At 37.4% G+C, this 22,017-nt stretch overlaps 1 protein-coding gene across 1 annotated transcript in view; it reads left to right on the forward strand.

Annotated features, from left to right (window-relative positions):
- Positions 1-22,017, forward strand: part of CNTLN (centlein) — a 204,938-nt gene that overhangs the window by 107,353 nt on the left and 75,568 nt on the right. The window contains 1 exon segment of the mRNA XM_059834003.1: positions 1,312-1,437. Coding sequence (XP_059689986.1) covers positions 1,312-1,437 — 126 coding nt within the window.

Here is a 22,017-nt window from a genome sequence, read left to right on the forward strand (position 1 = left end):
ATACAGTGAAGCAGGGAGTGTTCTGGTTCTGGTAGTTCAAAAAATAAAGGAAGAAAAGAAAAGGGAGAGAGAAACAAAAGCAACCTCTGTTTCTGTTTAAAATAAATGAGACCATCTTGTGTCCTGACAGGAATGTATTTGGGAAAACTAGCTATTGGGGAAAGTGTAATATTAAATCTTGATTCACTCCTCTGATTTTTTTCATCTATAATTAAGATGAGCTGAAAATTACAGGGTTTTGATCATTTTTGTCATCAGAACAGAATTGTATAAAGCCATCATACTGAAAGGGGTTTGTTTTTCCTTTTTAATATGCTTGGACAAAGGAAAGTAGCCAAGACACAAATAAAAATGGTCTATAAATGGTTATACCTTACACTGTTGTTCTGGTATCTCAAAAACCTTTATATTGCTGGTGTAATGTAAATTGTGCATTAAGAACTCAGTATCGGGTACTTACGTAGCACTTCTGATCCTCTGTAAGTGATGGAGGACACCATTCTTTCCGATTCTTCATAGATTAGAGTCTGTTATCGAGATGGCAGCTGATGGGACCTAATCCACCTGTCAGTGTACATACAGCTTCCACTGACATACGTGACTGCAAAGATGATGGGGGCCTTATGAGGTTACCACGTTCTCTGAGAGTTTATTTCTATGCTCAGTAGGAATTTAAATTGCAGGGAGTTTTATATTAATTTTATAAAGGATTTTTTTAAATACAATTTTTATCTTTTGCATTATTGAAATACATAAAAATATTTTAATGACAGAAAAACTGTTAAATATTTTCATTTTCTTTTTCTGTGCATCTAAATTCAGTATGCTTTTTCCTAATGCATCATCTTATCCATTCATAGCTTATTATTTCATTAGACAGTAGGTCAACAGTTTGATTTAGAGTGGGCATTAGTGGAACTTCCAGATTGCTTTGCAGGGGCATTAAGGGAGCTGGAGGCTCTCCCATTTTTTTGCAAGAGATTGTGTGATGTTTTCACCTTCTGCTTTCTCATACCAGTGTTGTAAGGAATGTTGACAGAGTGAATGCAGGTGATACTGCTCTGCCACAGGTTAGCTGAGAGCCATGGTACCATACTAGCACTATTTCTGTCTGAAACTATGTAATTGAACTTTTCTATAATACCACATTTAAGGTTTCATGCCTCACAGAATGTATACATCATACAAGATTTCTATTCAGATGCCACAGTTTAAAATTTGTGTTTTCTGAAAGCAAGGATGCTTTTATTCTTGTGGTCCTAAAGCATGTAGATAGTTGAAAACAAACAACCTCTTTTTACTCATAAACAGGATTGAAAGTAGTAAAAGCAGATATGAGCATGCAGACCCCCATCAGCTTTGTCAAGAGGATTCTGATGCTGTGTGGAATGAACTGGCTTTTTTCAAAAGGGAACACAAGAAGCTGTTGATTGAAAAGTGAGTTTGTTTCTTAAATGGTGTTTACATAAAGAAACATTCTGCTGTTTTTTCTGAAGGTAGTGCTTTGCAGGCAACATTAGAGGAATTCCTTGCAAAATTCCAAAATAAAACCATCTTCTACCAAAAGCAGAAAAGGAAAACATCAGCTCTTTTTTTTTTCCTTTTTTTTTTTTCCTCTTAAATCAATGACAAGTTACAAGTTTGCTAGCACTAACAGAAACTGTATTCCATGATCTAGGGATTGTGTTAATTAATGTGGCTCTCATCTGTTGGAGGTGTCGCTCTTCATTAGCCTGTATTTTACACACTGCCGTGCTTCATTTTTGGAATGAGGTGGTGAGGGGATAACCTAGCCAGCCATCCTTGTTTGATCTCTGTGATACATACGCAATGCAGAATGCCTCAGCTCTCTTGGTTCCCTGCCCTGTCCTGCTAATCCCAGCTGAGCTCATTATGGTGTAGCCTTGCTGCTACTCCTGGAGCCAGAGCTGTCCAAGCTAATTACTGGTAGCAGCAGAGCTGCCTGTTAAGGGTCTGGTGTGGATCTGCTAACATGGTCCTTGGTAGTGACCTGCAAAAAGCACGAGGGAGTTGCTCTCTTTCTTGCTGTGCACAGCCTGTCCTTTGGGTTTAGTGCTGATCCCTTCACACAGCTCTTTTAGCTGTAGTAAGTGTAAAACTTGGTGAAGGAAACTCTTACTTTAGAAAACATACAGTTTGCTGCTTTGATCTCATAATTCATAGGCTATTATACTCAGCCAGGCAAAGTAAGAAAATGTCCTTTTATACTAGACAAAAGGAAGTTAGTATGGTATAATTACCCCTTTGCTGGTGTTTAACACTTTCTTTAAGTCAAGTTGATTTTTTTTTTTTAATTTAAGAATCAAGACATCGTAGAAACTTTTATTCAGACTTTGGTTTTGTCAGCATTAAAGAAAATGTGTTTTCCCAATGGGTCCCAATGTAAACTGATTTTGTGGAGATACCATGAAGGCTGCTATCACAGAATTTCAACAGCAGCAGATTGTTTTGTAGTATGTAAGTCCTTGTGTTGCCCATAAGCTGCTTTAGCGTATTACATACAATATCGCCAGTAGCTGTGTTGCATGGGGTATTCTTATATCTGCCAGTTACAATGGTGTGCCTGTTCTTGTCGCTTCATTGTTGCATCTTTGTTTGCTGTTTTGAAACTATCACAATGAATTATCAGATGTACTTCTTTTGTTTATTTTTATGTAGGAAAGAGCACTTTCTTGCCATACATGTAACTGCAGTTGTAATTCTCCTTCCATCACTAATTAACACATACGCCACAGGCAGCAGTAACTCAGGAGCAATAACATAAGCCTCTCCTTTTCACACAAAGCCATGAGAGAGAGATTGCATACATATTGTGCACACACTGAAACTTGGACTGTTTTTCTAGAGCTCCTGTGCAGTCACTTTATGGGGAACACCCTTAATGCCTGGTACATTGCAGATCAGTGGCCTTGGCTAGATTGTGGTGAAGTGGCATGAGCGAACAGTTCAGCTCTCAGAAATACAGAATTTTTAAGTCAAAATGAGTTTTTAAAATTCTGTATAGTACTTAGTAAGAAGCCAGTGCACCATTGTGATCAAGGTGAACACCTTGTGTGGCTTTAGGTGCTTTTTACTCCTTATGGGCAATGTAGCTTATTGTTACTTGAAGTAAGGAAGTAATGAATACATAACTCCTGTGTTTTTTGTATCTGTCTTCAACATCTGTCTCTAATAATGACTGTCTTTAATTTGTTGAAGCAAGTCAGCATTCCAAGATAGGAGCTCATTTTCCTAAGAAAGTCAATACTAAATTTAGTATACTTTTTAGATCTGCAGATAGGGCTTCTTTATATTGCATATATTCTTTCTTAAGCTCTGTGGATAAAGGACATGGTCTGCAGAGTTGTACCAATTACTTATATGTGTGATTTTACAAGCAGTGTAAGTAAATGAGGTTAGCCCATAGTTTTTGTGGATGCATTTAATTTGATAGACCCTGCTGATTGTTAGCTTAAGTTGATTTAGAACATGCAGAAGCCTAATCCAATGCAGCATTGCTTAAAGAACGGTGTCTGTGTAGGGATTTTATTTTGGTTTGTCTGTTTTAACTTCAAATATGTGTAATTTCTGTCTGTGAATATACCAGAGAGTGAATTTTAGGAAAACAGGATTATTTGTTGTTGTTTGTTTATTTGTTTTACCTGTATGGAAGATTTTCCTTCCTTCCCTCCTTCTATCCCTCCTTCCTTCCCTCCTTCCTTCCATCCTTTCTTCCCTCCCTCCCTCCCTCTCCTCACCCCCCCACCCCCCGCCTTCTTTCCAGAGGTAGAACAAGTATGTAAGATGTCTTTAACTTGCACATACATTGCTCTGAAAATAGATGGATAATAAATAAAGTATAGGGTAAAACCAAGGAAAGCCTGTTGATGCATGTCCCAGGCTCCAAAATGCAGTCATGACCAATATTAGCACACTGTAAACAATTAGTTTGCAAGTTATGAAATCTGGTTTTAAGTCAGGAAAAACTGAAGTGCTTGGGAGGTCACTTGTTCTGGTGGTGCCTAATTCCAAATCCTGTTGGAGTTGGTGAAAAGACTTTGTGTCAGCCACCACTTTCTGTCAGGTCCTTTCTTTTATAGTTTTCTTCTCATCACAGGCCAGGATTGCTTTGACTTTCATGTAAGCTATTAAACACTATGCACCTTTCAAGCTGGACACTCACACACAAACAAATGTAGGGTTTAGGAGTTAAATTTAAGCAACTCTTTCTTAAAATAGATGAAGTTTTCTGTTTTCATGAAATTCAGAATATCTAATGTCAGTTATTTTTTGGTGAATGTTGATGCAGGATGCATGGCATTGTTACTACCATTTTTTTACTTTTTGATTAGTAAAGAATAGTATGTGCATGTTGTATTACTTTGTAATTAATAATGGAAGATGTTTCAGAGCCATGGGCTGCATCCTCTCCATGATTAATGATGTATAAATTTGAGCCCTTTGTGCATATAAAAGAAAGTATCTCTATATTGTAACAATTCCGTACTACATCAGTAAAATATAATAATCAGTAAACTGTGATGATTCAGTGTGTGCTAAATGCTTTATGCATATATTTCTCTTGGATTTCCCAACATTCCCCTGGAAGGAAGAGGAATTTTTTTGCTATTAATATGATTTATCCTTATAATAAGTACATTACAGAATAATTATTCTCTGACTTTATAGAAACTGGGTTTAGTAATAGTTTTACCTGACTTCTTTATTAAGCATCCTCCCCCACTATTTACTCTTTCACAAAGAATATCAAATTATATTCAGCGATGTATAGGTTGAATGAAATAGATTGAAAGATTGAATAGATTGAAAACTGCATGTTTAATTTTATGAGTTATAAAATGTCATTTTTTAAATTCTCTATTATTAAAACAAAACAAAAAAAAGTCCAAAATTTAAGTTCACTTTGAGATCTGAACCAGTAGTTAAGAAAATAGTCTAACTTTTAAGCCCTCACAACTCATAGTCTTAAGAATTCCTATAGCAGCTACCAGCTAAGCTCATGCCAAAACCGAAGAGTTACAAACAGGAAAAGAGGTAGCTGAAATAAATTCCCTAAGTATTCTTCCAAGTGTTTATTAATGCTAATGGCCAAGTGAAAACAATTCCACAGCTCTGCTAGGATGTCCCATTTTGATCTTCTCACGTGGGTCATATTCCCTGTGAAGTATGCAGTACCTGTATTATGCTGCAGTCATTTCCTGTTAAGTACCATGTTATTGTAGACTACAGAAGCAGCTATTGTTTTTATGTTCATGTTCTGTGTTAAGAAAAACATGGGATTTGATCACCTTTTCTCCTCCTTAAGCAAACAGAAAAACATAGTAGTATTCAAAAAGTAGTTAACACTTGGCTGAGGAGGAGAGTGACCCATGCTTGTATAAATATATTTTTATTTGAGCTGCATGAAACTGCTGAAAACTTGCAAGAGAAAGATCTAGTAACATAAAAAATTTGAAATTTCTTTTATTCAGCTGTGCAACATCAGTGCTTTCAGATTCAGCATCTTGCAGCTGCATAGAACTGGAGTATCTTCAATGTAAATAGGCATATCCTTTTACAGATAGATAGATATATTTTTATAGATACATATATACAAACATACAGCTATATATAAATCTAGTACAGTTCTCAGGTTTTATATAGATTATTTTTAATCTTGGCTATTAAGTGCTAAATGTTGTCTTACTTTCTATAGAATTATATTGACAGATACGTCCTTCGACATTTTCTTCCCACATTAGTCAGATACATCTTTGTATCTATATTATTTGAATTTTGCTGAAACTCAGGGTAAATTAGTATATAGCATGTCCAATTAAACTGCTACTTGATTGCAAGCTAGCCAATTTAAACTACTTTGGCATTTCCATATTAAATTCTTGTTTGCTAGAGTATAGGGATATGCCATCCCTTTGGCCTTTATGTACAGACTTTGGAAAGGTATAGATGACTGTATATAAACTTTTGTAGGAGCTTTATGATTTTACATCTTTTGTTCTGGATTACTTTGTAGGAGATCTTATAATTGATACCAGCAACACTGAATTATTTGACATAGTACATTCTTTGACATAAGACATTATGACATAAGCCATTATCTTCACAGCTAACTGGAAATTGGTTGTCTGTATGGTATGGTCATATGCAGCTTGTGAAAAGGAGGTAACATTTATGAAGTGAAAGAGATAGCCACATCATTCAGAGAACCTTTGGTAGTCATTCTTCTCTCTGAGTGCCTGGGTAGCTGTGCATGTCCCCAGTGCAGGAAATCTGCTCTGGATCTTTGAAGCATGTGGAATCACTGCAAGCTCAGTAGCATCCTTACTTTGCTACAGCAGCTGTTTGATAAAGGTTTCTTACTAGCTCTGCTTTTTTAGGAAAACAAGACCTCATGATTTCTGCTTTCCTTATTCTTTGTAGAGTCAAACCAACTGTTCTATAATCTGTGTAGTGGTCTCTCACCAGCCAGCTGGCAGGAACCTAACTTGGGACCAGCAACAGCATGTGATGCCTCTTGCCTTTTCTAGCTATCAGAATGGGTATGGTGGAGGAAAGCTGAATTTACTGTCCTGGAATGGCGCAGTAAGAAATACAAACCTAGGCTTTTTTAGTTCCTCTGTTTCTTGAACGTGTTTTTTTTTTTCTTCTTTTTTTCTAGAGACCCTGCTGAAAAAATGCAGTTTTGGTCACCTTGACAGGCTCTTTGGCTAAACAGCAAATACCTGGTCATCAGGAACTTTTAGTTTTTAAACCTCCATTGTTGTGTGCAATGTCCAAATACCACAGTATTTTTCTTCTTTGTTCTCTTGATAGCTACGTTGTTGTACCAAATTAATTTGGAACAAAGTGCATTTATGCTACATCAGTGTTAAAAAGTGTCACCTACAGACTATAACCCTTCTGACAAATGTACTATCTCTGTAAAGTAATCTTTCTGTTCTTCAGTTTTAGGAGTGCTGGGACATAGCAGGCTTCTTAATGGAAAATACTTAAATTTAATAGCTCAGGGCTCTTGTTTACTTTTTATTGCAATTAGTAATTCTATTCTGCAAAACCAAATATAATATAGTTAAAATAATGATGTATTTATTTAGGTTTTAGATGGATTAAAAGATTGCTAAATCTAAAATACCACCACTCGTTCTACTGAAAAAGATAAGAGCTTAGATTCTGCAGTTCATGTTAGGGGGTTCTGACAAAGGTGCATGCTCACTGACTGGACTGAACATTGCTCAGTGGAAATGATGGTCAGACTCAAGTGTGAGAACTGGAAACAGTGCAGTTGTTGACTAAAACCACTACAAATAATTTAAAATGTAAGAAAACAGCAGCATTAGTTGTACTACAGGGTGCAATTTTTAAAAGACATTTTTAAAGGACCAAAGTCAGAACTGTAAATGCCACATGAAGTCATTTAGGGGCTTTTGCATAATTAACTCACGTGGCTTGTTTTGTGAAGAGAATTGTTTTGTCTTTTTTAGCAAGCTTCCAGTTACATTTTCACAGGGCACTGTGTCAGCCAACTCAAACAAATATTGTTGTTTTCCAGTAAGAGTGATCTGTCAGGGATGAGGAGATTAATTGTTAAGTTTCTCTCTAGAACTTTTCTTACCTGTGTCCACCAGATCTTGTAATTTCCTGCATCTTGGCTAACACAAATTTGGGGGCTTGCTGTGTTTTTGGAAATCAGATGTGTTGATGTTTTTTCTTTGTTCTTCCATATTTAATCAGACTTTTCTTGTTTGCAGGTATTTGTTCAAAATCCAAGTAGCAGATGTTTGTTAAAAATCTGAGTAGTATTATCAAGTCTCCTTAAGCAGCCTGTAGTACTTCAGTGCCTTCTCATACGTGATGAGACTGTGTCATACTGAAAACACGTAGTCATGCCATTAAACATTCTTCCGTAATGCATAAGCAGGAAAAGGCAGAATTAAAGCTGCATTAATGATAAAATTTGGGCATTGTCAGGGACAAGAATAGCAGAGAGATGTTGGAGAAAGGTAGGGACTCTTAAGTTAGCTTCCTTTTGTATTGCTTGCACAGAAGTATTGCTTGCCTTGCTATTGAATCACAGTGATTTCTTTAGATTATCTGAATGTTACAGAAATGAAATACTGTACTGTTGGTAAGCATGCTGCTTGTGAGAGTGCTTTTTCTTGTCTCTATTGCCTAGATGAAAGTTAGTCATCATTTAGGTGGAAATGTATGATTTATCAGCCTACAGATATATATGTATATATAAAAATAAGGAAGTACTAAGTGTGTCTTGTTAAACTGTACGGAATGTTCATAGTAAGAAGCCTATGACCCTAAAATCTATAACACCAAAGTACACCAAAGCTGGTAACATAAGCTGTCAGGCTGCTACATTAAGAGAGCAATGAGGGAGTAATGAATATAGGTTTCTCTTCAACACTTCCTGTGGAGTTCCTGGGAATTCTGGTAAGGGCAGCACTGCTTGGTGCTTTCTGGTGACATCTGAATTTAGCATACAATGCTAGTTTTCTGTTTTCCTTGTGTAGTACTGATTTTGGAAGGCAAATAGCAAATTTTCAAGTTTAGATATATCTCAGCTTTGCTAATAGCATATGGAACTTCAAGAACTGAATTTTGCAAGGAAGTAGAGACTTTAAGTTCCTTCAAAGACTGCAAATAATATTTTACAATGAAAATTATTAAGCAATGTTTATGCATTCTTGCCCTATCTCTTGAACTCTTTCTTAAAGTGTACAGTTCTAGAATTTCAGAAAATCAGATGTGGAGCCAAGTGGACCTTTATTGTGGCCCAGCATGATCTTTGTGATGAGCTACTTGGTTCTTTTTTGCTGCATGAGGCAGAAAATGCATATACATACAAAACTTTAACCTGTCTTAATGTTTTTGGATCTTTTTCTAATTTGTAAAAAATTCAGAATGCGTGTTCTAAGAAGTATTGTTGTATTTGCTTTTTTCAAACGCAATCACATGAGAATAAGCATGGAATCTTCCAAATTTTCCTAAAACTCAAATATTTCAATGTAAGAAATAATTTAAGAAATTTATTTGCAACCTTACTTTGCATTATTGGAAACCAGCTCCTTACTAAAAACAGGCTCTAGGTAATAGAGACTTTTGTGTGTTCGTCATCTGAGGTTTATGTAAAGGTTAAAAGCACTGATGTGACAGTAAAGCTCTCTTGATATTCATGTAGTGGACTTGTCACCCTATGTGCTTCTCTGAGCTGCATTGATTACACTGGTACCCCAGTCATGGCATTTCAGGTTGAATCCTTTCTAAACTAACTAGAGATAAACATTGTTTATGAGGATGTTCTGATGATCTTGTTACAAAGGAATGAAAAAATTCAAATTAAAATAATGAGCATAATTCACACAATGTAACGATTTTTTTAAACAGCTTTTGATCAGTCAGCTGGGTTTTGTGCTACAGTAAAACAAATAAACTACTAAATGGTAGATAAAATTTTAGGCATAGGTTTCTACCATCCTTTTGCAAGCTAAAGGTTATGCTGCCTGTTGAAACTATTTTAGTCACTAGTCACTAGCGCATCTTTGGTTTTTGAGCGACTATTAATTTGAAATATATCTCAAAACTCATTCTTGACAACTATGACATTGTTCACTTTTTTGTTACGTGAACAGACATTGGATTGGTGTGGGGGGAGTTGCTTTTATCCTTTTCCATTCCCGAGTGTGCGTTGTAAATCAGAGAGACTTTACTTAGCACCAACAGATACCGCTTCCTGCAATTTTCATCCATCCTATAAGTGAGTGAATTGGGAAACAAGAATGATAAAGACATATTTCTGGGAAGTGAATGGACAAAGTAAGATCGATAGCTCAGTGACTCTGTATAGCCAAATACTCCATTTCCTTGGTTAATTAAGAATACAAGTTTCTTTGTGTAAACTGTAAGTTTACAATTTTCTCCCTGTAAAGGAATTTCAGTAAATCATTCTGGATAGTTTGAATGTTCACAAAATGTAAGTAATGCTAGTACTTTTTGCTTTACTCTTCTTTTGGCAGCATTATCCCCAGACATATGTAATGGTCTTTGCTCTCTCGCACAGTCTAGATCAAACACCTGCTCCCAAGTTTACTCTCACCTCCCAAGGCTGTCAGTTGACACATAAATATACAGACCCATGAAAAGAGCATATTTTGCCCTTACTGCAGGCAAATGTTGTTGAATCATAAAGTTGTAGGAACAAATGGAAGAATTTCTGTCAGAGCAGTATTTCACATGTAAAAGTTGGATGAAGTTTCTGCCTAGCTTGGTTCTCATGACTCTAAACAGTTTTTGAGTAGCAGAAAATTAAAATCAGTGTTTGCATTATGTCGTATCAAACTGCCCATCCTAATTTACGACAGCCTTTTCCTGTATTTTCTGTATGGGCTTTTTACAAATGTATGAGTAATGTGCATGTGCATTCTACTCTGGTTTTACAGAGTAGAATTTTTACCCTTTTGAAGACTCATGAACAGAAAGTACAATTCAGTTTTGCTTACCTAGAAGACCTTTCTGTGTTGATCTGCTGTCTGTCTTCTCAAACTCCTTTCTTTTCTGAGGGGAAAAAAACAGCTTCTTCTGCTGTCCCATTTTTATTGCAAAGTTTATTAGACTATTTGGCTTAAGCTTTGGATAAGAAAAAAATCCCTGGCACTACTTTGACCCAGTGTCTTTAAAACTTACTTATTTTGGTTACTGCAATGAGCAACACTACTGTCCCTTTTTAAGGACCCTGGTAAAAAGCATGCAAAGCTTGCTTAGCAGTCTTTTTCTGTCTGATTTTCTTCTTAATTTGGCTTTCCAGTCATTAACAATCTTCCATGACTCTGAAGGAAAACATTTGAAAAGGCAATAGTTAACCTCTTGGACTCAGAGGAAGACTTCCCTGACTGCAGCAGCTCCTGGACTAGCCCCCCTGATATCTGTCCACACCAGCAACAGCATGCATTAGGAGATTGTGGCTGGTTCTGCTTATTTCTCTGAAGAGTCATCCTGCTGCAGTCTTACAACCTGTAATCCTTGGGAAGGAGTCGGTTTCCTCAGTGGGTTATTCCTTCTTATGTATTCAGCTCTATTAGAAATGAGATTCTCTGCTTGGTTTTATTTTCCAGATAAAATTCCCTGGGACAAATGGAAAAAAAGTCTTATTGTTTGGATGTTTATTTTAGACTGCCATGAGCCTGCTCTCTTAATTCCTTTTATCTGTATGCAGAGGAGTGTAGGAGTCTCCTGCTGGCCCTATCTGTGAATGCTGAAAGCTGCTGATGAGCAATGGCTGACTTAGGGATGTGTATTACTCCAGAGACAGTGGTTTTCTAGAGGACTAACTGGAGTCCTCTGGCAATGGTTAACCTAGGGTCGGCAACTCTTGAGGGAAGGAGCCCTTTAAACTGAGAAGTGCAGTGAGAAAGTTTATGCTATAGTTCAGGCTGTTGTTCTAAATTACCTTTTCTTTAATGCATTGAGACCCAAGTGCGCATGTGTACATGTACCTTAGATTTGGAGCTGTGTGAGGGCTCCTGATGGTATCTTTAGAACTGCTGACAATTAAAAATGATGAGTACTAGGAAATTTTGTTCTAGCAAGAAGATGTATTTTGCAGAAGCCCTGCTTATATGCAGATGGTATGAGCATTTAACCTATTCTGGTAACTTGATAAGTAAGCAACTGTTACAGAGAATTTCTTGCTGATGCCTAGCTATAATCTAAAAGACATCAGAAGTAATTCCTTTGGCAAAACTGATTCTTTAGCACAATTTTTATTGTGCCACCTCTTCCTATATTCCAAATGGGTGAGTAATACAAAAGTAACTAAATCATGGAAGAGTAATCAAAAGTATTATATTGCCATAAAATAGAATTCAGAATATTGTATGATACTGAAAAGAGCAGGTACTATAATTGTGGGTCAAGGTCAGTACCTTGTAAGCAAATATAAAATGTATGCAATACCAGCATAAACTATTAGCTGGATAGATTTGATCTCTCTTGATTTCTTACCATCCTTGTTTTAATATTGCCAAATGAGACCGTGGCAATCATAGTTGGAGGATAGAAATGAAGCATTGATACATAAAGCAGGATGCTATGTGCTTTCCTGCTCATCTGTGATGGGATGTGAAAACAAAGACATGATTCTACTTCTGACCTGCCATGCTAGAAGATACTGACAGACTTCTAGGAAGTGCCAGTAAATTTCTGCTAATTTAGGGTGCTGATTTCTGTTAATTTAAGGACTTGATGGCTTCTCCTTGGTGAGGAAGGAGTTGAAAGTTGTTCTGTATGTAATCTAGAGCATCTAAGACTGTTGCTGGCCTGGTCTGTTTCTTGTCAACAAAGTAAACTTTAGAAGTATTTTGGAATAGGTTGTATTGTCAGGTCTCTTTGGGTTTTCGAATTGTTTTGGAATCAGATAAGAAAATGCATGTTGTTGAGAAAGAATTACTGAAGAAATACAGTCAAATTCTACCAGATACACTTATAAGCAGCATAACTTCTCTATGCAGAAAGCTCAAGGCCATGAGGCAATTTTAGGTCTGATAAAGGTGAAAAGCAGTACATCAGTTTCTAGACTTTGTATGGCTTTTAAGTCACTTTTCTCCCATCTGATGAGCTATCATTCGAACTTAGCAAAGCTATAGAAAATACAACATTTGAGTATAAATAAGAGCAAAGCATTTTTCTGGAAGGAGTCATAAATTCTGGATTTTTCCAGTCAGGTAGTTTTATTACACTTTCAAGTACATTGCAAAACCAGTCTTTTTTTCCTTCCTCTTCAAGAAATGGTTCTGAGCAGGAAAGCATGTGTGGGAGCTGAATACCTAGGTTAAATAAGATTTTCACTTCATCTAATAGATACAGGATTAGTGTATTTTTTCTTAAAATGAGAAATAGCAATCATTTAAGTCATTTGTGTTATGTAATCTTCATGATTGGCAAATTTGGTAGGGTGTTACTGTAAATTTTCAGGGCACATTTTTCAGTTACACAGTACAGTCTTCTTTAGGACTCTAGAATCCTTTACTTATAAACTAACCAGGAGTGAAAAGATTTTCCCAGTGCCTTCAGGAAAGAGCTGTTTGCCATGTTTTGAAAACATTTTATACCTTTTCAGCTTAAAAAAACCAAACCAAACTTACTGAAATGAACCTGTGTAAAGAATGCATCTAGATACAGGCCAACTGATAACTGCAGTTTCAACATTGCAAACTTTTAGAAGTGGCTCAATGTTTTAGTATTACCATTGCAGATAGGAGTTTAGACTTTGAGCTTAATAGAACTTAATAAAGTTTAACTGAGTGGTTACTTATTTACATTTCATCTGGATTGCCAATAGGAATTCCTAGTAATGAATCTCCTTTGCCTAAGGTTATTTGTGTGTACAGCTAGAAGATGTTTTATGCAAATTTTCAGAGACAATTCTGAGCAGCAAGTTTTTATTTCTTTTAAAAGACATTGAAATTTAGTTAGGTTTTATTTCTATTTTTAGTTTTTTCATTGATTTTTTAATGATAAAGAGCTTATTTACAGAATTCTGGAGTTTCAACACCTTGCAAGGTTTCACCTACTCCACATATCAATATAAAAGATTGTGTAAGTTGTCAGAATACTTCACCGTATTTGATAAACATTTGCACAAAGGTCATGTCTGGTATCTCTCTATTGTTTTAAATTGCATCCTAGGAACTTCCCTTTTTAAAAATTGAATTAAATAGTACAATGAATATACAGCATGAATGTGACAGACTTTAAAATGCAGTAGTAGCCTTTGACTTTGTCAAGAGAAAAGGTGCAAAGATGTGAATTTATCATGAGCTAGAAGTGATCAATTTATACTCACACTCAGGTTTGTTTGTCTTTCCTCTTGACCTGCATATTTCCATTGTATTCAAATCCCATCGTTCGTTCTTGAATTACAGTTCAAAGGTCTATCTTCTCTGAGTCTATAGAGCAAACCCTGTTTTCTAAAGAAAAGTTTTTTGTTTTCCTATTATGATTACTATAAACTTTCTTTCAAGTTCTACACTGTTGTATGTATTCAATTTAGAACCTTAATCACTTCTGTTTTCTAAGTTAGGTTTTTCCATAGGCCTCTTTTTTTCTTTTTTTTGTTCTCCTGGTTCATCAGCCTTAACTGCAGGACTGCATAGTTTGTCCTTGTTCATTCCTTACTTGTTTAGTTTTTTCTTTTGTTGATGTTGCATATGGTTCGCTTAGCAGCACTTTGGTACCTACATACATCATATTCCTCCTTTTGTACAGGTTTGTCATATCTAAATGAACTTCAGTTTCTAGCTCTTCCCTGTACAAATGGAGCTTAAAATCTGTTTCTCATAAAATGCTTAGAGGGTTGAGGTTTTCTGATTGTATAACAGCATACATAATGGTGAGATCATGTTTATGAGATGTGGACTGAAAATAACACACAAACTTAAATACAACCATAGAACTTAATTTCAGTTTTTAAAAGGCAGAAAATCAGTTTTCCTCGAAAAATGCTGATTTATAAATTTCATATGCTATATATTTTATTTGCTTGCTCAAGCAAAAACATATTGTGTGAAAAAGAGAACTAGAAAGCACCCTGCTTGTCAGCTGATATATTGTCATTAGGAGACTTGCAAAAGGGTAAACTGAAAGCGTCCTCCATGTTCTATGTTACTGCTTTACAAAGTAGACACTTGACTGTTTCCAAAGTTTTGTAGATTTGTTCTTCTCCTGCAGTCCCTAAATACACTCATTGCTGGATTTCCCTACTGGGAAAAGAGTTGTGCTCAAATACTTGTGCCACTCAGTATTATAATCTGCAACAGGAAAGATAATTAACTTAATCTGCAGTGTAAATTTAGAAGTTCTTTCACTTTGTTTAGTAACTACTGGCTTTATCAGAAGAAAAATTATTTGATGTCAGATAAAAAAAGTTTAAAATTTGCTGTTATTTATATCTTTCTTTTTAAGTCAAGCTTGGATTTGCACGTAGTTGTAAAATGTGAAATTTGTGGAGCAGTCCTAAAAATAATTGCTGGAAGCACAATTAAATGGAGATTAACATAAGGCATCTAAAATATACATAATCCTCAAAATTGCCTACTCTTGAAACATCTTCAACTCCCAGCATTTCTACTTCAAAAGATGGAGGAGGCATTTACTAATGTTCAAAGATTTCTTTTCAATATCCATGCCTCAAGACTACAATCAGCTAAAAACACTTTACACAAAAACTACCTTTCCAGTGTAGGAATATCTTCAAAGATTCTCAGCTTCAGTTTATGTCTCGGATCTTTTCAGATGACATAAACACGACGCCCTTTGCTCAGCACTTGCTAAATCAAACAGAAGTTTTTCAACGCACAGAGAAACCCTCTTTCAGTTAGGATCAAAACCTGGTGCATTTCTTCTTTCCATTGTTTGATGTGTTAATTGAAATAGAATGATGCAAAAAAGGATGCAGTAAATCCAGTGAGCATATCCTTAAGATAATTACAGCAAATATTTACTTCATCTGCTAAAATAGCATTGGAAGCTCTTATTCACAGTATCTGAACTGTGACACTGCTGTTCTGACTCTCTGGTTCCAGTAGGTTAGTATTCTAAATTACCACACACAGAGCTTATTTTTGATCCTTTGAGATGAAGGATTGCAGAGGCAATCCTTCTTTCACCCTCAGTAAGTGAGGGAAGCATCTCATGTCACTACAATCCGTGCATCTGGATCACAGGTCTCTTCAGGTACCTCATCAGCTTTATAAAAGAGTTGAACATGGCTCATTTAAAAGACTGGTGGGGCAGACGTAGTTTGTTAAAGGCTATCCAACTTTTGGGGAAAAAACACGCACAGATATTTATCTTCAGACCCACTTGAAATATTTTTGGAGGGGGAGGGAGAGTTTCATAAAAATAAATCAGTTCTTACCTATTAGGTTGGCACATCTGTGTGATGGGCTACTGCGGGAGATAATTTTGTAAATGAAAGGCTGGAAAGCAGATATGTCCCCACACCCCTGCTTTTTGCGACTATGTTCTTTCAGGTTGAGTCATTTCTTTAGTGTGGCATTATACTTCAGCAGTTTTCTGTGTCTTTTTCAGTTACCTTGAATTCCTTGGAGTCCCTTCTTGCTCCTTAGAAAGTTCTTACTTGATCCTTCTTTGATGCTTCTTCCAGCTGATCATGTTCACTTTTTCTTGGGGGAAGTAGCAATCATACAGTCTCTGCAAAGAATTGTGCTTTTCAAGAAGACCACATTACACTTTTTCCTCCTTTTTGTTGAGCTGTACTTTTGTACCAAAACATGCAGGCTACAGTACTTTTGTGGTGAGTTTTTGAGAACGGAACTAGATGTGTATTTTTTGTTATAATGCACATATTTACAAGCTCTAGCTAGAGTGGTATGTCAAAAATATTCAAATGTGTCAGAGCACATTTTACTACTGAGTTGGGAATAAACAAAAGAAGGAAGAGCTACTTACTTCTGTATATGGTTCTTCACATTGCAATTTTTGCTCTGTTTTTTGCCTTGAAATGTAAAAAGACTTACGAGTGATAGTAAAAAAACTCTTGACCAGTGTGCAGTCATGATAAAGAGCCAAAATTACTTGTACATTGCTTTTTCATCTTCTGATTTTGTATAATGAATGCAGTATGTATCAAGACCATACAGATTACATATTTTTATTTTTCTCTGTTAGCACTATATTTGCCATAAAAATTCTGTAGAAAATAAAGCTTGAAGCTTTTGCTGTATTAAGTTTGTTTTTCAGAAAGAAAAGACTGAACAGAAATGAGTATAGAATCTGTTCCCAAATGAGTTAAATGCTTAGAAATTTGCTCAATGCTAGCTGTGTTGGCCTTGAGTGGCCCAATCTGTGCATTCAGAACTTAACAAGTTTTGAACCAAAGATTGTCAGGCTTCAGAGATGAGAAAAAATGAAAGAAACCAATAAACTAACTGACTAACTAATTAGGATAGGCTAGGATGAAAGTAATTGGTTCAAAAAGGGAGGCTCTGCCTGTGTAAGCTTCCCCAGATGGAAAAAAATTCAAGCTCAGGATGCAGGTAGCAGTCTCCACAGTGGAAGGCAATTTATTCAGTTTGTTTTAGTGTGACATGTATGATTATCTACATATAAGACATGTTTTATATGTCCTGCTGCAAAGAGCATAAATCTTGGGAAAGGAGAACATCCTGTTTGCAAGGAGGAATCTAATCTCTTAGATGAGACTATGAATGAGATGAGACCTGCTGCCTAGCTAATACGACAATGCCCTCTTGCACCAAGAATGCTCCTGCAGTAAAGGGACTCTTTTTAAGGACAAGAGGAAGTGGGTGTTAGTAGTGGGAGGTCACAAAAGATAAGGAAAGCTGTTTTAAAATATTGTCAACAGTAGTTGACTGGCATATTAAGCAACAGAACGAGGAAATAATTTACAAATACTTCTGTGCTAGAAGCCCAAAAAATAAGATGTGGAACTAAACTGCTTAGCATTAGGTGACAGTCCTGACACACTAGGCCTCTCAGTGACCTGGAGGAAGGAGGGTAATCTGTGGCGTACAGTGTTGCCTGGGTACTAGCTGTGCAAGAATGACATAGTAGGATTACCTGGGGAGAGAGTGTCACTATATGAAAAGGATTATTTAGGTGTAATATCAGATAGCTATTACAGAAAAAGGGAGCACTGTGTTATGCTTTTGCATAGAAGTCCTATATTTTAATAATAAATTCCAGGGTCTGACCAGCCTAATGAGCAATTTCTGTTTATATCTAGCTGGAATTTGATGTATTCTAACTCATGTCCATTGGCTGTCATACCATCCACTGTGCACCTCTGGGAAAAGTCAAACTCCATCTTTTTGACACCCTTGCATTACGTAGACAGCAATAAAATCTTCCCTTCTCCTAAGGCTGAATAAATGCAGGTCTTCCACCCTGTCATCATAAATCATGTGTCCAAACCTCTAGTACCCCTTTGCGGTACCCCTTTGCTAGACTTAATCTAGTAGGTCAGTGTCTTTCTTGGAGGAGTCCAAAACTAGACATAGCCATACATGCAGTCTCAGAAGTGCTGAATAGAATCAATTTTGTAAACCAACTGACTATACTCTTGCCTATATAGCTAGTATGTTGTTAGCCTTTGCCACAAAGGCATGTCACTACCTAATGTTCAACTTGTTGCTCAGAAGGACCCCACTTTTTCTGCAAAGCTGCTCCCTAGCCAGTTGGTCTTCTAGAATGTGCTGTTGGGAGGGGTTATGCTGGCAGGACTTTGCTTTTGGTGAACTTCATGCAGTTCCCATCAGCCCATTTTTTCCACCTGTGAGGTCTCTCTGAACAGTGGTCCAGCCCTCTGGCAAGTGTATCAGTTGCTCCCCTCAGTTTTATATCACCTGTGAACTTGCTGAGACACACTCGAACCCATCTTGGAGGTTGTGCTGGTTTTGGCTGGGATGGGGTTAACTTTCTTCATAGCAGCTAGTATGGGGCTGTGTTTTGGATTGTATGGGGCTGTGTTTTGGATTTGGGCTGGAAACAATGTTGATAAAGCAGGAATGTTTTAGTTACTGCTGAGCAGGGCTCACACAGCACCAAGGCCTTTTCCGCTCCTCACCCCACCCCACCAGTGAGTGGGCTGGGGGTGCACGGGAAGTTGGGAGGGGACACAGCCGGGACAGCTGACCCCAACTGACCAAAGGGGTATTCCATACCATATGACATCATGCTCAGTATATAAAGCTGGGGGAGGAAGAAGGAAGGTGGGGACATTCGGAGTAATGGCGTTTGTCTTCCCGAGCAACCGCTACGCGTGATAGAGCCCTGCTTCCCTGCAGATAGCTGAACACCTGCCTGCCGACGGGAAGTGGTGAATGAATTCCTTCTTTTGCTTTGCTTCTCCGCGCGATGTTCTTTTGCTCTACCTATTAAACTGTTTTTATCTCAGCCCACGAGTTTTCTCACTTTTACTCTTCTGGTTCTCTCCCCCATCCCACCTGGGGGGAGTGAGTGAGCGGCTGTGTGGTGCTTGGTTGCCCGCTGGGCTTAAACCACGACAGAGGTTATTAAACAGTACTGGCTCTGGTATGGATCCCTGAGGAATGCTTTTAAATGCTAGCTGCCAGTTGGACTCCACATCACAGATCATCACCCTTTGAGCCTAATAGTCCAGCCAACTTTCCAGCCACCCTATGTACCTTTCAATTCAGATCTCAACTATTTGGCAATAATAAGAAGGTGGGAGAAAATCTCAAATGCCTTGCCAAATTCAAAGTATACATCATTGCCTGCTCTCCCTTTATTCTTACAGCCTGTCATCTCCTTACAGGGGCAATCAGGTTGATAAAGGAAAATTTTTCTTTGCTAAATCTATGCTAGCTGTTTCAAATCACCTTCTTGTCCATTAGGTGGCTGGACATGATTTCCAGGATGATTTGTTTTTTAACTTTCTAGGAAGAGATGTGAGGCCTGTATTTCCCCACATCTGATCCTTTATGAAGATGGGTTCAGGTGATGTTTGCCTCTTTTTTCTTTTTTAATTAGATTTAAAGAGTACCAGAAGAGAATGGACCAAATCAATTGGCCTGGGGATATTCATTTTCCAGAAAGAGAACGACATCAAAATGAAGCAACTAGTCAAAAAGCCTCCCAAACACTAGAAAAAGCAGTACAGAAAGCCTGTGAACAGTTGGAGACTGTTAAGAAAGGCACTGTAGCTGCAACCCAGCTGCAATATGTGCTACTATTTAAAAAAAGAAATTAAAAAAAACCAAGCCAACCCCCACCCCAAAATAGTCTTAAAATGCTCTCTGTAAAGACTCAGTGAGGAAGTTTTTGTGGCACTCGCAGAGAAAAGGTCAGCATTTAAAACTTAAGCTTGCGTTGGTAAGAACAGGTAGGCCAATAAACAATGACAGGAGAAATGCATGTGGAAAGCTGAGAAGGATAAAAAAGCTCTTGAAGAGTGCTTTTCAAAGATGCTTAAGCTGTGATAATAAAACTTTGCTTAAATAAAGTGAAAAAGAAGTCAGTTAGGAAATTTGAAGGTTTGCTTAATGATAACAGTGTAAAAGGATACACCGGGTTTACAAGGCCAGAAAAGAACAGCTCAGTGACTCTTTGCATCAGTCTTCCCTGCTGAAGATGCTAAGAATCACAGAATCATTAAGGTTGGAAAAGATCTGTAAGATCATCAAGTCCAGCCGTCAACCCAACACCACCATGCCCACTAAACCATGTCCCACAATGCCACGTCCACACGTTCCTTGAACGCCTCCAGTGAGGGTGACTCCACCACTTCCCTGGGCAGCTTATTCCAGTGTTTCACCACTCTCTCAGTAAAGAAATTTTTCCTAATATCCAGCCTGAACCTTCCCTGGCGCAACTTGAGGCCATTTCCTCTTGTCCTGTTGCTAGTCATTTGGGATACCAACAACTCGTGTATTCTTTGTAGCAGATAGATCAAAGGTGCTAGATCTGTTTGAAGTCACTGTACATTTTATGAGGTCAAGTAGATAAGTTATTTGTTAATGTCTTGATATTAATATCTTCACACTCTGAGGGGTGTGAAGAAACTGACGTATGAAATTACTAAACTGTAACCTCACTGTAAACAGCCACTGTGCCAGTTTACTGGCAGGTTGCCACTGTAACTCCCATCTACAAAATGGGCTCCAGAGGGAGCTGCAGACCAGTGAGCCTGACTGCTTCCATACTTGGGAAGATGGCAGTTTGTCTATAGGAAAAAGGGGGGGAAGAAAAGAAAAAAAAGGAAAAAAAAAGAGAGGGAGAGAGATCACTGAGCACACATCAATACAGTTTTGTTGGGGAAGCCTCAGTGTGGCTCCTTTAAAGGGAAACCCAGCTTTGTTAACCTGCTGAAATTGCAGAAGGGTGACAGTAACTGTATGGATAAATTCTGATCTGTATTTTCCAATTGCCTTCGACAACGCTCCACATGAAAGGTCATAAAGAAAACTCCGTTCCTGCAGGATTGGAGGAAAGGTCCTTTTGGCAACAGGGAACCAGCTAAAGCAGGGCAAACAAAGGCTAGTGCTTATATGCAACTTTCATGATGGAAAATTGGAGTCAGACTGCAGAACCTGTTAGGCTTGTGCTGTCTCCTGAGTAGCATCTGCTTTTGCCTCTGCTGGAGATAGAGCACTGGTGATGGATGGACCCAGCGCTGGTCTAACCCAGTTGGGTGTTTCTAGCATTCATGCAAGCCAGTCATTGACCTGCATGGGTTGGAGCTTGTATTACACATTGCAATTTCTTGTCTAGGCGTGGCTGAAATATTTCCAGCTTAGATATATCATAACTCCAGTAGGAGACTATTTCACAGACAAATTAGTTTATATGGAAGTGCTTCAGATATTCAGACTATAAACCTACCCCTTTACTTATTTCGTATCATTTATGTACTTCTGCATGTCTTTCATCACCCTAAAAATTTTTTAATGTAAGTATTAATTCTTTTTTTAAATCTTGCACAATTATCATTGTATGCTTGTGACTTAGTGTGTAGGGAGGCAATTTGTATGTATATGTGCATGTAAACGTGTTCATTCAAATAATGTTTTTAAAGTTGAAAAATAACATGTTCAGAAGATAGATGTTCAAGCAGGAAGGATTCTAAAATATTCTTAATTCACTCCCTTGTGTTCATGTAATGTTGAATACAGTCTTTAATTACATAAACAGAGAATGTTTTTTGAAGGAAACATTTTGCCATTCAGTGCAAAAAGTGAACATGCTGTGAGGAGTTAGGACAGTGTGGAGGTAAAGGCTGCTGTAGTCTGTGTTATAGAAATTGCTGATGACTGAGGCATGGACAATGAAAGAAGAGCAAAGAAAGTCAACCTGTTTAGGCAGCTGAGTGATCCTGAAAATAGCTGGAGTCTTAGGTGTCATGCAAAGCAAGTTACTTTAACTTTTCACGTTTCTCATTTTCTTTGTAATTCAGGTGAGACTGTGGGATGTGAATTACAATGTTTAGAG

This window comes from Gavia stellata, chromosome Z, assembly GCF_030936135.1.
Source record: "Gavia stellata isolate bGavSte3 chromosome Z, bGavSte3.hap2, whole genome shotgun sequence".
In the NCBI taxonomy this organism is placed as follows: domain Eukaryota; kingdom Metazoa; phylum Chordata; class Aves; order Gaviiformes; family Gaviidae; genus Gavia; species Gavia stellata.